The sequence below is a fragment of the Arachis ipaensis genome, chromosome B10, assembly GCF_000816755.2.
Source record: "Arachis ipaensis cultivar K30076 chromosome B10, Araip1.1, whole genome shotgun sequence".
In the NCBI taxonomy this organism is placed as follows: Eukaryota; Viridiplantae; Streptophyta; class Magnoliopsida; order Fabales; family Fabaceae; genus Arachis; species Arachis ipaensis.
Genome location: NC_029794.2, coordinates 4,222,342 through 4,240,511, shown reverse-complemented (window position 1 = coordinate 4,240,511; position 18,170 = coordinate 4,222,342). Strand labels below are relative to the sequence as shown.

General features: G+C 32.8%; 2 protein-coding genes across 2 annotated transcripts; one reads left to right on the top strand and one right to left on the bottom strand.

The window, feature by feature from the left end:
• LOC107621953 (squamosa promoter-binding-like protein 3) lies at positions 7,567-9,063 on the top strand. Its single transcript, XM_016323906.2, has 2 exons — positions 7,567-7,899; positions 8,816-9,063. Exons 1-2 carry the CDS (start codon positions 7,607-7,609, stop codon positions 8,919-8,921), a joined length of 399 nt encoding a protein of 132 aa, XP_016179392.1. The 5' UTR covers positions 7,567-7,606; the 3' UTR covers positions 8,922-9,063.
• LOC107622987 (glyoxysomal processing protease, glyoxysomal) lies at positions 11,291-16,283 on the bottom strand. The gene is made up of 13 exons (XM_016325074.2): positions 16,086-16,283; positions 15,944-15,990; positions 15,691-15,865; positions 15,492-15,602; positions 15,209-15,349; positions 14,173-14,265; positions 13,906-14,015; positions 13,573-13,658; positions 13,395-13,489; positions 12,569-13,304; positions 12,152-12,341; positions 11,870-11,961; positions 11,291-11,765 (listed from the first exon to the last, which is right to left on the bottom strand). Exons 1-13 carry the CDS (start codon positions 16,149-16,151, stop codon positions 11,503-11,505), a joined length of 2,205 nt encoding a protein of 734 aa, XP_016180560.1. The 5' UTR covers positions 16,152-16,283; the 3' UTR covers positions 11,291-11,502.

The following is an 18,170-nucleotide window of genomic DNA, read 5'->3' as shown; positions in this document are numbered from 1 at the left end:
TTGCCTATTCTAAGCACAGTCTTACAACAAAACAACCTATGTTTCACCAACTAGCATTGATGACAGAATTTACATCCAGGAAATCAAAAATAGTTTTCACAAGGTTTGATATTGGAGCTTTCGTCAGAACAACTACGAGACCCGGAGCAAAACAAAAATAAGCATACCCACATCCATAGTTTCAGCACTGAGCACAAACAAACCTAAATTCCGGAAGAAAATAACCCCAACAACCACAACAGAACAGCATTCACATTTTGAATATGCCAACACAAAAACATTGACTTCCAAAAGAAACAAACCCTAGACAAAATACTGTTCTGTAGAATTTGTTTTCCCATTTAGAGGTAGAAACCATTCGGGTTACAAGAAACAAATCATCACCAATTTCCAGCAATAATATCCCAGACACTAGTAAATACAATAACACAATGTACCAGGTAATCAAGTACGGGACCCTAAATGCATGATCCATGAAATAAGTTCGCACCGCCCGAACAACTTGTCAACTTACATCATCATCCTCCCAACAATTTAGCAAAGTTTCAACTTAAGAACTTCACGGACAGAAAATCAAAACAAAAGATAAAAAAATCGAAATTAACCGACTAAGAATAACAAAATAACAACTAACGTATTAAATTCTCTGCAAGCATGCTATTTGTGCAGGTAAACGTTCCTAACTACTAACATCCAATTATTTTAATTTCTCACGCAATTAACATACTAACTTTCCAAATGCTAGCAATTATAAAGCCATCCAGTCACATGGTAAAACCACTTCATCATGCATGTCGAGTGCAGTAAAATTATAACTATAATAAGATACTTCACAACTAAACAAACGACGTCATACATAAGAGAACATATCTGCGGTATACTTTAATTCAATTTATTCAAAATATCCAACCTACTACTGATTCAAAAACTTACTTATTTTAACAGAAGGCAAGAAGTGGCAGACTTTAAAGCAGACTACTCTTCTGGTCTGGGTGTATTGTCTTCTGGCGGGTTGTGAGAAACTCACCCAGCCGACACATTACTGCAATTTCTCGGCCGGGTGTGGCTCTCGCTTTGGCCCCGGCCTTGGCAGGCGACAGACAGGGGTGGCTACAGAATGACCGGGAATGCGAACTCGAAGAAGAAACGGGGACCGAACGTCACCGGACGAGACGGGCACGACACGGAACTCTGACTGAAGACGCGACGAAGAAGGGCAAACACACCACGACTACAACGCGCCTGACGAGACAAGGACACCGGAGCCCGAGCCACAACTCGGAGTTGCGATCGGTGACGTTCAAGAGACTTCGATCACCACCGAAGCTACATATGCAGAGTGCCGGCGCACTATAACCTCGACGAGAGTTACGGCTAGGGTTTCAATTTTGTTAGAACTTTCATTAGCTTCAGACAGAACGGTCGGGAACACTTCACAGGTGACGGAGAAGTGGGGTAAAGCCCATGGGTTGGGCCATTTTCTTTTTTGTTCCTTCGGGTATTATATTTTTCCCAGGCCCATCAATTTTTTCATCTAACTGAGGCCTGAGACTTAACAAAAAAAAAACCCAATTACACTATATTAGATTTAATCTCCAATTAACTACCATACTGTTACTTCTAATCAATTTCATTATCAACCTCGATTTCTGCACTATCACTGATTGTGGGACCTTTTATTGTACCAGATGCCTTCCACTGCAACAAATGCAAAATCAGTAACTATGTCAGCGGAACACGTATTTAATTTCCACCACCTTGAAACAAACAACACCAACACCTGCTGAAGAATCTTTCTTTCAGCACACTAACACCTCCCTAATATTTGGAAAAAGCCATTAATCAAGGCGCGTTGAGCTACTTGGAGGACCATAATACTATATTATTAATTTATTATTAATGGGGTCTCTAGTTCAATACCGTACCCCCACTCATCAAACACATGGCCTACCAGAAAAGAATTCTAATAACTAATTAATTTGTGTGTTTGAGACACAACATCTGGAGCCACAACATCTGGAGCCACAACTTACAAATGGATATACCATACACAAAAGTCATACATGTACCCCTATCTTATGTCATTCTTGGTGCCTTCTAAATTCTAATAATAAGATTCGACATGCATAGTTTTGAAAAAAAAAAATAGTCTGAGAACTAATAATGGATGGCAGTGAATACCTTCTTTTTTTTCCTTTCCTTTTTGGACAGACCCCTCTCTTTTATTTGCCAAAAGAAACAAGACACAAAAAAAAAAAAAACACTACAAGAGTTCCCTTTACCTTTTTAGATATTCCCCAAAGGGAATTGGTGAACTTGATTAAGGATGATGCTGATGAGATGACCTATGGATAGAATTTTGTTCCATTGGTATTTGGTAGTATCATTTTTTTATTTTGAAAAAAAAAAGAAATAATAAATTGGGATTTGATCTTTAGCCCAATGATCTTGTTTGATTTTTGTTAGCCCAAGGTGGATGGTTTGAATTTGTCTACTGTTTTATTAGAATGAGCCCAATTCAGCTCACTCAAGTATAAGCAACAACTAAAGAGCTACGACCCACGACCAAAAAAGAAGACCGACGACCAAAAAAATACCATTAAAGACAAAAAGAAAAATAAAATGTAGAAATAGCCATTGATTTATTTGGGTTGGAGATGAATGTGCATCACATCAGATTATCTTAGATATTTATTATTTAATATCTGATGATGATAAATATTTGACCGATACAAGTATATATACTTTGTAAAATATATTTTTTTCAAAAAAAAAATTTCCTCTTCTATATTTATTCATGAAATTTTAAAATATTCATTTTTCATAAACCCAAAGAAAATGATATATTTTCATATAATCTATTTGCTATTTATAAATAAAATTTTGATCTATCTATTACATGGACTTTGATATGATATAATAAGATGATCACATTTCATACTTTCTGCTGAAGACCACTTAAATAATTTAATAAGACATTCATAAAAAAATGTATGTTCCATAAGATTTAAAGTATTCAGCCCTGTTGGTCATGAATTAATTCTTAAATAGATGCGATCTAAGATTGTGGTGAACTGTAAATATACACGTTTCAATCTCTAGTTTGAATATTCTTTTTGTCCTTATTACCCCAAAAAGATAAATACTTTTTCCTCCTCTTTTATACCATATTTGATTTATATTCTAAAAATAATTATAATCGCTACTTACTTTTTATAATATTTAAGAGTTATAAATATTTATAAACACACATATTAACATATTTCAGAAAAAATATTAGGTGATCAATTTTTTTTGTACTTACTTTGCTTTATCTAACACTATTTAACTCTCTAATTTTTTTCCAATAAAAGCGCTAGTCCCTAATATTCTTCTTTTAAAAACATATAAAAATTTCTCAACAAAGGAATCCATTATTAAATTTTAAAATGTCTAGCAAAAATCAGGTAACTAAATAGAATTGTTCCAGAGTTTATCTAAAGTCGGATGATTGGACTCAAGTAGGAGGCTCAAGCGTTAGAGGAAGGTGGTTTTCGACTTGCTTTATATCTAGAAGCCGCCGTCCGAGTAGTATATATGAAAGAATGGGGTGATATCTACAAAGACACTCCGATGCCTAAGTTAGCAAAGGGGGTAAGCAGGTTTAAAGTATTGAAACTTTAGTTTACCTGAATGTGTCAGTGTATTTATAGGTAATGATCCAATAACCACTGTTGAAGTAGTTCCACTTTTGATGGTCGATAACTATCCCTTTATCTTAGGGTTGTTAAGATCACTCTTCTAGAAGTGGGTGAGAGATTTGAGAAGGTAATTACTTATTTGAATAAGTATTATCTGTCAGCTCATGTCGAATTCGACCTCTTTGAAAAAGTCGGGTAGACCAGTGAAAGCCAATCCTTTAGATTGAGCCTTTTTTAGACTCAATTGAGCCTAACTGTCGCCTTGAACAAGAATGATCTTTAAAATTGATATCTAATTCATCACTAGTAGTAGGGGCAACATGCAACATGCAAGATTCTATAAGCATTTTAGTTTCCTCCCAAGAACATGAAGATATTGTATGTAAGAGAACAAAATTAAAGGAAAGGGAAGCAAGAGGTTAAAACAAACATGTGATGTGAGCGTGGTGTCACATGATATATAATTATTCATTCCACTCTGTAGGTAGCTTTTAATTTGAATCCAAATTATGTGATGAACATATTCTCTACTCTCTGTCAATTTCATTCCATTGGTAGTAATAAAGCAAATGCTTAGTTTCACGTGTGCTCCCATATATGCCTCCGCCACTTCCTCACTTCCTGAATTTGATTCTCATCTTCATCACTATTATTCATCAACATCTTTTCATATCTAAAATAAAATAAAACCAAAACTAAATCCAATACTCAAAGCAAAATCTAATGGTTGTAGGCCATGGGTTAAAATAATCTAGTACAAACTTTAAACAACAACAAATATAATAAAAATTGTTGAAATTAAAGCCAATCATCAAGTGCTATATGATTTTTGGTTCTTCTGTTAATCGAATGCAGAAATAATTAACTTGGGTTGATCAAATGGTCGACTCACTCTTCTACTTAAGAAAATGTGGAGATCAAATTTCGTCTTGTGTATACTATAACCTGTCAGCTAGCAACAAATCTTTAAATAGACTGCAGAATAATTGATGGCGCGCTAGGTTAAGGTTGCATCTCTACAAACACCAAATAAGAAAAAAGTTGCTTGTTGAAACTGTAGTTGAGAAAGTTTGTTGGACATGTTATTTAATTTACACACACATATTTAACGAAAATATTTGTGGTCCGTTAAACTGGGAGTAGTTTGGGTTTGAGATGGAGGGGGCCGGGTAATGAATATTCTGTGAAAGAAACAAAATGAACTCACTTTCAAACATTTACATTATTAGTGTTACCCTCGTACAAAGGGGGGGACCAACCCTAAGCTATGCCATATAATAATGGATAAAAACATGCATAAGCAAAGAGCCAGAGAAGAGAGTGGTCATTTTGCTAGCTACTCTGCTATCTAGTCCTAGCAATGCAAGCAATAGATAGAGATCAGAGATCATAAATTAAAGTGGTAGTAGGGGTGGCAATGGATAGGGTAGGATAGGGTTTAGATCCAACCTTAACCCCTACTCGCGGGTTGAGATTTTTATATAAACTCAACCCTATTCTATTCGCGGGTTGAGAATATTCTAACCCTAATTCTATCCGTTCTTAACTCGCGGGTACTCGACCCTATCCGCGGGTTACAAAAAATATACAACATTATTATATAACTTGATGATAATTTAAAATAGAACTGATTTTTATGTAAAAAAAATATTAAATTATCAATTAATGAATTTCTTTTAATGGTTAAGGATCTTTTGTATTTAGTGAGAGGTCTTTGATTCAACATCCACTTAAAACATATTTTTATATAAATATATAACATAAACATATAGAGAGTGCGGGTTGGTCGAGTAGGATTGAGGCTCAACCCGTACCATACCCGACCCGTACGAGAATCCTACTCGCACCCTATCCTACCCGCTGTGGATCGGGTTAGCAACCCTACCCAATCAGGTGGGAGGGTACATATTGCCACTCTAAGTGGTAGAACGAATAATGGAATTGGAATGGCAATAAGGACGGTAAGAAATTAATGTATTATTGAAATTTAAGGATATTTATTTAGAGCATATAAATATAATATAAGGCAAATGAAGTTAGCTTGTTAAATGGATGGGATTCTACTTTCAATAATGGAGATGCATGTTTTGAAGCAAGCAAGGTAAAGGAATCGTCCCCCACACTAGTCATGCTCTGATCTTCTTTATTGGAATGAATTCCGATCCCTTTAATTTCCCTCTTGCTCCATTGAAAAGGACTATCATTGAAGGGGCTCCACCTCCACACTTAGCTTTAATTTGTTTCTTGAAAAATAGGAGCAGAGGGTGTTGTTGCTTTCTAATAATTACCACTTGCTTTGTACCTACATCACATAAAATCCTTTGTCCGCACTAACGACAAGATACTTAATAACCCCATGCATTTCACTATTTTTATTCACATCACATTAACATGCATCTCTCTCCCTTGTTATTCCGTGTAAAAACCACCTGAATTTAAATAATTAATAAATAAATATGTATTAACTTACACATGTTGATCATATCAATAAAAATGACGTCACTCACTATAGTTATCTTTGTTAATATGTATGAGAGAGGGAGAAGAAAGAGAGAAGCAAACAAACACACATAAAAAAACGTGTTAGTAATTTAAATATAAAAAAAAAAAGTATAAGTAGAGAATAAAAATATTAAACAATGTGAACAATAAATATGTTGGATGTTCAATTCAATAGGTATACAGATGTCATTATTTTTAATTGGATGGTTTTTTTTTATTCGATTTACTCATGCATAGTTAACAATAGCTGGATGTTCAATTCATTAAGTGTGCAGATAGTTATTCTAATGTTAAGGTTTAGGATATAATTTGAGAGTGGAGTATTTTTTTACTTTATTAGGTCAATTCTAGAGCCTATTATTCACATTATTTATAAAAGTCATTGTCTACCTACAAAAACCTTAAAAAATAAAGTATTTTCACCTAACATTTCTCATATTGACTTTAAAATTTTAAGTTAAAAAAATGCTAAAAATCATTTAAATTTATTATTTTTTGCTGTTACTTAATTATTAACTCAATTTCTTTAGTCTAGTAGTAATCTAACAACATATATCTAATATTTTTAAACATTAATAATTAACTAATAACAAAAAAAAAAACAATAAATTCTAATATTCGTACGATTTTTCTAACATAAATTCTTATCTTTGTAAATGTTGCTACTTTTTAATAAATTATAACTATTTATGTGGCGAAAAGAAGAGTATATATAAATTAAAGGAAAAGTATATGGAACCAAGAGGTAATCAGCCAAATAATTTAATAAATGTTGCTACTTTTTAATAAATTATAACTATTTATGTGGCGAAAAGAAGAGTATATATAAATTAAAGGAAAAGTATATGGAACCAAGAGGTAATCAGCCAAAAAATAAATAATTTAATTAATTTATAATTATATTTAATTAATTTTATTTGTTTTTAATTTATAATATTTGATATTATTTTCTTCTCATCTCAAATTAAAATTTTGAATGATATGTTGGAGAAATAGGGACAGAAATTACAGAACTTTCAACAATCCCAATTCTTAGTATATAAAAAATTTATAAAATATATAAAAAAACATCCATTTAGTATGAAAAAGAAACATTCTGATACTTAGTAAAAAAAACATCCTAATGCTTAACATAAACACCAACCACGTGTAGGTTTTAGATTCTTCCAGAAACATTTAGCTGGTTTTTGACTGGTATCCTCTTGATTCCTATCATTGTTGTAAATTAAATTAAAGTCCGTATATGTAAGACTTTTCAAATGGTAGAATCGAAAGGCATAAAGAGATCGGAGAGTGGTGCATGGTGATGTTGTTGTGGTCCTGCCACGTCTTATTAGCCTTGTCTTCTTGTGCCTTACTATTGTTATTGTTATTATAAATATCAAGACTCAAGCCTTGACTTCTCCATAATAACCTTACTAATCATGGGAGATAGTAGTTGGGGCGAGAGAAAGAGCATGAAGTACAATGAAGAAGAAGAGGAAGATGAAGAATACCAAGACGAAGATGAAGGAAAAAAGAAGAGAGTAGTAGTGGTGAGCAGCAACAAGAGAGCATCATCATCATCATCATGTAATTGTCAAGTGGATGGTTGCAATGCAGATCTAAGCATTGCAAAGCAGTATCACAAGCGCCATAAGGTGTGTGAGTACCATGCTAAGGCTCACTCGGTTCTCATCTCTCAACAACACCAAAGGTTTTGCCAGCAATGTAGCAGGTTCACTAACCCTAATAATAATGTTATTCATTCCTTTTAGAATCATCATGTTCAAATAATAACCTTATTAACAATTCACTGATTTCATTTTAAGTTGATATTTAGAAATTGTCAGATGATAATTTAATTAAATTTTTATTAAATTATTTAACGATTTTTAAATATCAACTTTATAGGAAGAGTTTTTATAGGTCTTTAATTTTATTATTTTTCTATTTTTCTGTACCAATCATTTTTATAAGGTAGTATTTGTTTTGAGGTACAGAGACAGAGTTCAGTATCATGTTTGTTGGTTTAGATACTAAAATTTTTGTTTTTATCTACAAAATTTCAGTATTTCATACCTCTAAAAATTAGGGACACATGAGACTAAAATTTTTAGAGATGAAGACTAAAATTTTAATAATATTTTATACTTAAAATACTCTCATTTCAATTATTTAATTTCAATTTTATCCTTTGTACAAATTAAATTAGAGTTTCATTCTTGTTTTAATTTTTGTCTCCTATTTTACACCAAATAGAATACTGAGATTTATTCTCTTAGTTTCTGTCTATCATTTCCGTTTCTATCTCTCCACCAAACGCTATCTAAAGGATTACGCTATTTCCATAAATTTACAAGAAGCGTTCAGGAAGATATCCATAAAATCTAAAAATTACACATCGAAAATGTTTTCTTGTTTTTCCACATTTATTCTAAAAAACATGTAGAAAAAGATAAATTTTCTCCCGTATAAATAAAAGTATAAAACAAACAAACTAAATAACCTTGTTCCTTTGAACCTATCCTTATATAAATTAAATTAACCAATAAAATTTTATTAACATGACTGGGTTAAGAAAAAATGCGGTTCATATATATATATCTCTCTCAGAAAACATATATAAGGCTCTTTCAATTTTGAGTTTTCAGGTTCCATGAGCTATCAGAATTTGATGACTCAAAAAGGAGTTGTAGAAGGCGTTTAGCTGGACACAATGAGAGGCGTCGCAAAAATTCATCAGATTGCCAAGGATAAGAATTTCCAATGATGGTTAAGATGATGAACTTCAATGCACAACATGCATCATATTGAATCCAACAGCATCTAATTGAAATAAATAAACTTTCTGTTGAATATGGTTCCTATTTAAATTAATGCTATTATTTATCTTTGAGGATGCTCTCTCTCTTCTGTCAATATATTTGCAATCCATCCAAATGAAGTTATAAAATAATCTTGTGTGTATGTATTTCTCAATATTTATTTTTACACTATAAATGTCCTGAAATTTATACCAAAAAGTCTTACATATCCAAATTATGTGGCATGCATTCTAATAATAATGTTGTATATTCTAATAATACACCCCTTTGCCACCTTTATTTCTAATAAGTAATAAGCATGTTTGACAAATAATTTATTTATGGTTAATCATATTTGGTATTAAAAAAGATTAAATACTCAAATTGGTTTTAAAGACTTTTAGATTACATATATTGGTCACAATAATCTTTTAGTATTTTACAAGTATTTGAGATAGATTGGTCTTTTGCAACTGAGACTAATTCTTAAAGATTTTTGAAATGGGTTTAATTTTGATGTATTAATCAATCTAAAAAATTTTATACAATCATCTAATTAGATTTATATATTTAGATAAATTTTTAAATAATAAATTTAAAAATTTGTTATTTTTACTAACATAATAATACATGATTCTATGTAAAATTCTTTTATGATAACAATACATGAAAAATAAATTCTTTCAAAATAATAAAAAAAAGCTTGAACTTTTAAATGTCCAATTTAAAATTTATTTAAATCAATCCAAATATGCATTTAAAAAAGAATAAATACTCAAATTGGTATTTAAAAGATTTAAATTGGATATTTTGGTCTCTGATAAATTTATTTTTTAAAAAATCTTAAAAATTATTATCATTGGACATATTAGTCCCTTTGTCATGTTGAATGGGAATTAATTTATTTTATAGTGATATTTTTTAAAGATTTAATTGTCTTATAATAAAATTTGTTACATACTTATTTAGTTATTTACTTAATACATATATTCAAAATTTGATTGAAAGTGAAGGAAAAACCAATTTATTTGACAAAAGTATTTTTAAAAACTTTAATAAATAAAATATATTAAAAAGTAAAATCTTTTAGAGCTGAATTTAAGTATAAAAGCTTTTTAGTTTTGTATTTTTTTTTCCTCTCTGAAAATATAGGCTCATTTTTTTTGTTATGGAAATTTCGTTTGTGTTGTGGATGATTATGGGTTTTTGGGGTGCTACACTAATATGTGGGACAGCTTTTACTCAATTTCAGTGTGAAGAACTTGGACCATGTGAGTTTTTTGTATAAAAAATGTGATTATCAAATTGGAAGGTCCGATTTCAACATTAATTTTTTTTTATTTTTTAAACCACAAATCGAACTGTTCGATTTATGATGGTTTGTTTAAAAAAACAAAATAATACAAAAAAATCAGAGATACTGATTTGTATAACCCATAACAACATAAAACACTTCTCTTCTTGTACTGTTCTGTGATACACGTCTCTTTCTCACACGAAAAAAAATTTGCGAAAAATATACATAGCGCAAGTGATTTACATGAAATTATCTATGATAATTGGCCGACATAAGGTAAAAATAAAAATGTGTAAAGTCAATGTCAATGTGAATGAGTGAAGTGATGAAATGAGAAATGATTAATGAGTGATCAGTGCTCACGTGGGCTTGTATGCACAGAAGCACACCTCATTGATGATACGTCCACACCTCTATTCTATATCCATGCATTTCCAAATTACCTTTAATTAGTTGAAGGGTCATCCACTTTTGTTTTGTTTTCTTTTGTACAAACCAATTAACTCTATGATTTATCATTCCATGCTCATAATTTCATATCATCAAATTAATTAAATTACATAGGGGATAGCCGGATAGGGAAGGTTACTATCAAAGGCCCTGGCCCCTTCTAAGTTCTTTGACCAATCTCAATAATTTGCAAGATGCTTCAATGAAATTGGGTAAGTTATGGTTGGTGAAATTGCTGTTTTTAGACAAAGTCTAAGAAGTGACCAATCTCAATAATTAAACTTTTTGTCTCTTTCTTTCCCGTTGTATATCTATGAGTTTATTGAACTTATATTATACGAGTTATCTTATCGTATCAAAGAAAATATGAAATGAAATAAAATCTATTGAATAAAACAAGAGTGACGATGAAAAATTGGCATGTGAATCAAGTTGTTGGGTCAGATAGGGAAGTTTTAAAAGGTGATTGTGAAAGCATCATGCCTCTAATAGTAGTAGTAATCGCACATATTCATATTCATAATCATAACAAGTGTGTGTGTGTGTGTTGTATACACTAAAAAAGATTCTGAGAGCAATTGATATACTAATCTTTCAAATTTATTTCCTTGATTTATTTCCAAGCAATTGACATTACAAGCATTCTTATTCAGACTTTAAAAGATTTATTTCCTTGATTTTCATTTCTCACAAACCAGTTGGAAACCTGTAAGATCACAAGGAAGTTCACTCTTAACATTAATCCCACTATGCTCTAGATATTCTCATCTCACCAGTTCCTCAGAGGTCATAACTTACTAGGAACAACTTCCTTAGGGAGAACCCCCCTCTTTCCAACTTGAGAAGAGCCACTGAAAATGTCCTTTCTTTCAGCAATAAACTTAGCGAACCGAGAACCTTTCTCGTCTTTGCTTTTCTTGTCTATGAGAGACTGAGGTGGACCGGGAATCGGATGGTGCTTAGGAGTTGATGGTCGCATCAACGCCCATACGGATGAAAGGTATTCATTCGGTTCGTCTAGAATCCGAAGAACTGATAAATTCTGCATATCTGCAATGTAGGATCATATCATAAGATGCCAGACTACAATTTGAGACAAAGTAAATAAATAAAAATTTGAACTTTTGCATTAACAAATGATTTTATAAGCAAACCTTTTGAGAACTTGAAAATGGGTGCCAAAGCTGCACATGGGATGCTAAAGTTAAGATTTGGTATTACAGCACCTCCACCATGCCTTGCATTGCTGTGTCAAAATGGTAAAGTTTTATACACAATCATTCGGTAACAATAAAGAAAATTGAATCACAAGACGAAAAGTCCATATTATGCAAGAAAAATAATTGAAACCAATGAATAAAATTGAAGTAACAAATGTCTACCAATTGAACTAACATGGATTAACTTTTATACGCAAGTAAACTTTGTTGTATTACCTTGTAACTAGGCCAATCATGTGACCATCTGAATTAATAACAGCACCACCACTAGCACCAGGATGAACAGCAGCCGTTGTTTCAAGCATTGCTGAGAACTGCTCATGCGTGTGAATGGATTGATATGATTGTGGAGTCTTTGCTTCAACTACTTTTGCTACCACACCAGAGCAAACAGATGGGAAGAACCCTAATAAAAATAGATGACTTTCTAGGTTAAACACAGAAAATAAAAAGAGAATCCATAGTAATTGAACCAATTCCCTATAAAAGTAAAAATAGGTACATCATCATCGCATTTTTCGAACTGATCAACCCAGCAATAAATAATCATATACAAATACAATGAAAAAAAATTTTATGCAGAAGGCAAGGATAGCATGATAAACCCTTTTTACATTTATCGCAAGTTCATACCGTGTTTAGGGCCAAATAGTCCATGTCCAATGACATATGCCTTTGATCCTGTGGTTGGCCGGGAAAAATCCATTACAATGGGGGAAAGTTTATCTGGAACAGATTTGAGCTGCAGTAAAGCAACATCCCACGGTCCTTTACAGACATATAGTACTTTAGCATCGCACCATAACGAAGGTGTGACATGATCAAGGCGAACACGTAAGTTTATATGGTTGTAGTAGGTTGGATTCAACTTATGATATTTCCCCTGTTCATTAGTAGCAAAAGGATAAAGAATCATAGGCGAACTTTGACTCTCTTGATTGCACTCAATTCCATTGCAAAAAGACGTAGCTCCCTTTAGCATGAAAGGAAGTCTTTCTGAGCTAGTTCCATATCCTTCACCACTTGCATGTGTTTTGCTAAATCTCCATGGTTCCAACAGGTGGGCATTCGTAAGTATGAGACCTTGACTGTTTAGCAAAACACCGGATGCCCATATGCCATCACCAACAGTAACGAGACAGATAGAAGCCATTGCCTTCTCAATCAGTAATGGTGAGGAGCAACCGTAACTTAAAGGCTCGTGTTCATTACCAGACATTACGCTTAACTTGATAGTATCAAGAAAAGGCGCCTTGCCTTCAACATAAGAACTCGCCTGCTGATTGTATGACCCTTCCATTGTGTTCTGAGGCCACATCTGCAGCAACCCACTCGACGCTCTCACAATGGCTTCCCATGGAATCACCAGCTGTTACCAAAAACTAGTGTTTCACATGATGAGTTTAACTTTGAGAAGGTTTAGATAATGCAGGAAAAGAGGAGAACATATCTGAGGCACCTGGATTTCCGCACCGCTTGTATTCTGCCTCAATGGTCTAATCAGGATACCAGTAAGACATGCATGCTCACTGAAAACCGGGCTGCCTTCCATTCCTGGCAGACAGCATGTCAAAACAAGAGCCAGAATCAATCACATAAATGATAAATTGATTATGTAATAGAGAAATCGCTCACACCAGGAAGACTGCGAACGTCAACCATCAGCAATGATCCATCTGACGAATTAGGAGGATAGCAGTTTGCAATGCATCCTACTGATATACTGATTCAATCAAGCAACCAAATTAATGGACAGAATGACACAAATATGTCAAACTTTGATACCTACTTCACCACAGCATTTGAGGCAAAATAGCTGCCTGTACAACTTAAAAAAAATTCACATAGTTGATACTGAAAGTTCACAGAAATTCATGTTACATCAGGGTTTTAAACAAATTCACAATGAAAGAAGTGTATAACCATTTCAATCTTCCTTTCCTTCTTTTAGATAAACAAAAGAATAATACCTGTTAAAGAAGTGAGCAGGTGACAGGACCCCAAAAGGAGAGCCAACTGCCAGAAGAAAATCACCCCTTTTATTCATAGATGATGATGATACTTTAGTCTCTAGCAAGTCCTATATTACAACCATAAACCATTCATGCTCATGAGTCTCAACAGAGAAACAAAGAACGCCAGTAGGATGAAAATCATTCTTTGTCTAATCTTTAGCCTATCTTATCCCTATTTGCAACAAGATCTGACTGGAGAAAAGCAAAAGTTCAGAAAGATACCTTGAAAGATAATGGAACACTTAGAATGGCAATTCTAGTCAATGCTTTGTGTATAAGATTTGCATTACTAGATCTTTCCACTGCTGATCTTCCCTGTCATTCAACAGATCATTTATCAGACTCTGTCCAAAAGGACTGCTTATCGTAGAGATGTTATTCCCACATATAATTTGGAAGAAGATAGAAACTTTGATAAGTTATACACACATGGACTAGTAGAAACAATTTTTCATGACTGCAGTTTCATTAGCCAATGAACAAACAAAATATTATATGATCTTAATATGGATGGATATTACATGATTAATCTACGATAAAACCCAATCAAAAAGATATTATGTCATCAAACATACCTGTCATCACATGAAAAAAAAAGAATAAAACATATCTGCCAAGGCATAACTTTCTAACACTTCCATTAGTCATCATCTATACTAAAAAGTAATATAAAATCCAAATAATTTATCAATCACGTTAAGGAAGAAAATGAAGAAAGAACAAAAATGGAGATATGGAAGAAGCATGATAAGCTAGGGCCTAAGTTGTGATTGTGGTCAAAAGTACAGGCCACCAAAGCTCACTTTTTTCCCTACCCATTTTCATCTTATGACAATCAATCTACAAATATTAAGGCCATTTCTAAGCTTAAGCAAGTGGTCCCTTTGAAATCCACTGAAGATAAAAGTTTCAATAAAATTCAGCTAATACCTGCTTAAGTCATGGAAGGATCATCATTCTTTGATCTCATGCCCTAGAATAATAATTCACATTATGGTGCCTTGAAGTTGCAGACCGACGAGCAAAACTTTCCAGGTGTTTAAATTGACTGTTTACTCCCAGAAGCAATAGACAAACACATGCTACAATTTAATTCGAAGTTTAGCTATTTAATTTAGACAAGCGACATACAAGTCATCAGATTTATGAATGCAGAAATGCACTTTCCTCAAGGCATTTGGATCATACTTCCTGTGACATTCTTTAACATAAACAGATTATTGCAGAAGCACATCCATAAAGAACAAAGATAGCCAACCTGAGTTTGAATGAAATCTTTCGATGGTTGAGGTTCATTATATGATGCCAAGGACCAACCAACCTCCCATTCATGCTCAGGCAAGCCCGAAGATGCTTCTATAAGTGACTGGAGACAAAGGGCCGAAGCGGGAACATCAATCTGCATAATTAATAAATCTAATTAGCATTGGACCAACAAATTAGTGCCTTAGGGATTAGACTAAACACACTCACAGGGATGAACATGTTACAAAACTCAAGTCAATAAAATGGAACAAAGTAGGAAAGTTCAGAATGCCTACTAATGACAGAAGCTGGGCCACAATCCAACAGGGAGTTGGTTGACTCGATTTTTCATCGGTTTTTTCAGTCATAACATCGATCTGAACACCAGAAATCAACTCAGGCCTACCCTGAACAGCATAAAAAATAAAGTCTTAACTTTTAACACACACCCAGCAAAGCAAATATAATAAAGTAACAATTTTGATGAACAGCAACCTGAGGAATGTTGTGTCTGTGGTGAGGAGATAGAAAAGGCTCAAGAACTGATGCAACAGTGACAACCAATACCGTATCCTCAGAATTCTGGCCATAGAGAGTGGTAGCTACTTGAGCATCAAAGAGGGTATGAGGTACAAGCATCCCTGAAGCTGATAGAGTTGTTTCTCCAGAACTACACATACAACATACACAGAGCAATTAAGATAGAGAAAACCCCATAAATACACAAACTTTCGGGGGGAAAACAAACCGGTATTGATGAAAAGCGTGTCTTCTCATCTTCATCCCTTTTGGGTCCTGCAAAAAATAAAAATTGGAACGGGAGTGATCCTCATGATGAAAAATACAATAAGGGGCGGGGTTTGAGAAGAGAGAAAGAGAGTAAGACTGACGGGACCGCGAACTCTGAGCATAACCGCGAAGTTGCGGGCAAAATCAACGACCTCCGACACACCCATTTGGAAGACTTGAATTGATTCGAAGGAAGCTAAGCTACCATTAGAGACTGAGGATAACAAGAGATTGAGTGCGTCCTCCTTTCTACGTTTTCCTAGGCACCGCGTAATTGAATTACAGATTTACATGTGTGAATGTGAATGTCAATATGAATTATTTTTATAGTATGATATGATAGTTGAAAATTATTAGATAATTGATAAATTTAATTAAATTATTATTTTTAATTATTAATTTATATTAAATTTTAATCTTTATTTTTTAATTATTACTTTTTAAAAATAATTTTGTTGCATAATTGATTTTACTAATTTCTGTTAATTTTTGTTTATGGTTGTGTTTAATAGAAGTCTTTTTGTAGATGTGTCTAATAGAAATATTTTTTTGAGGAATGTTAGGGGCTAGTAACTTTTGTAATTTGTAGCCATCAAATAACCATCAATGATGATTTTAATGGTGTGAGATTGGTGTGAAATTTCATCCAATGACTCACTTTTTTTTTGTTGATTACTGGCCAGAATTTAATAAAGTTGCTGGCCCCTAGACTTTTCCTATTTTTTTTTATGACTGTATCTAATGGTAGGGCTGCATATAGATCAGATAATATCCGCGGTAATTATCCGCATCCGATCTGAATTTTGCGGATATTATCTGATCCACATAGCCATCGGATCGGATCCGATCCGCACTATAGTATGATCGGATTGCGGATTTGGCAATGATATCTGCGGATCCGGTCTGCATATCTACACATCACATATAAATAGCATAGTTTAAGAAAGTAAACCCTAATGTTATATGAATTTTAGTGTGTTATTTTATGAATTTTATGATATTTTGTTTTTAATTTTTTATGTTGTACTTCAACTTAGAATAATTAAACTTAAAGCTTGTGTTATTATTTTGTTTTTGTTATTCAAAAGAATTATTATTGATAATATTTTAGGAGTAAATAGGCTTAAACAGATAAAAAATGAATTTTCTAGATATTTTTTTGTAAAAACAGCAAAACAGAATCTTAAAATAGTTTTTTGAATTAGCGGATATACCCGATATCCAATCCGATCCGATCCGCAAGTATACAGATCGGATCCGGCCTACAAAAATGCGGATATCGTATCCGATCCGATTCGATCTGTATGCAGCCCTGACTAATAGAAGTGTTTTTGCAAATATATCTCTTGAATATGTCTTTTTATACATGTATTTTTTAGTAGAAGTGTTTTTAATATTAATTATTATTAGTACACTATATTTTTTCTTTTAAAAATTGTATGAAATTTTTCATTCAAGAAATTAAGGGAATCCATATGATGGAAAATATTTCTAATATATCCAATACTCATATCCTTTGAAAAGAAAATACAAAATTCAATACAAAAGAATTTAGTTATCACCGCCACCCAAAATGAGTAGGACTAATACAGCAGCTTCATCATGTTTCAAACACAGTTTTAAGAGTAGTCTTCTAGCTTTTAGCATAGGGCTCCTCTATAAATTTGCATTGACCCAAAGTTATATTAATGGAGGTAAGAAAAGTTGTTTGCTGTTTAACTATGGTTGCTGCTATATATAAATAATAGATAACCAGTTGCACACTACGATAATATAGATCATGCTCAAATAATTTGCATCTTATATTCTTATTAGTCTGTGCTTTGAATTATCGGCTATATATATATTCACAATTAGATTTATATCTAATGTAATCTTGTTATTTTATTTGTTGGAAATTGCTTGGTTCGTTTCTAAAATGTCAGCCAGAAGTGAAGATAACATTATTTAAGCGAACAAAAGTCAAAAACACATCAATATTCTAATTCTTTTTTTTTGAATGAATCAATATTCTAATTCTAATACTCTAATTTCAGTAATTTGAGACTCTGGAACCCGGCCCACACAGGTTGATATAGGGACATAGTTCCAAATTTGTTTTTGTTTTTATTTTTGTCAGTGACGATGAGACAAAAATATTTTGCATAATATTAAGACATATTTAATATCTACTTCTTATGAATATT

Excerpts from the sequence above, each read along its gene's own strand:
- LOC107621953 (XM_016323906.2), top strand. The coding sequence starts at position 7,607 with ATGGGAGATAGTAGTTGGGGCGAGAGAAAGAGCATGAAGTACAATGAA. Across the intron at positions 7,900-8,815 it reads TTTTGCCAGCAATGTAGCAG|GTTCCATGAGCTATCAGAAT; the intron begins GTTCACTAACCC and ends TTGAGTTTTCAG.
- LOC107622987 (XM_016325074.2), bottom strand. The coding sequence starts at position 16,151 with ATGGGTGTGTCGGAGGTCGTTGATTTTGCCCGCAACTTCGCGGTTATG. Across the intron at positions 15,350-15,491 it reads TGGCCCAGCTTCTGTCATTA|ATTGATGTTCCCGCTTCGGC; the intron begins GTAGGCATTCTG and ends TTAATTATGCAG. Across the intron at positions 11,766-11,869 it reads CATTTTCAAGTTCTCAAAAG|ATATGCAGAATTTATCAGTT; the intron begins GTTTGCTTATAA and ends CCTACATTGCAG.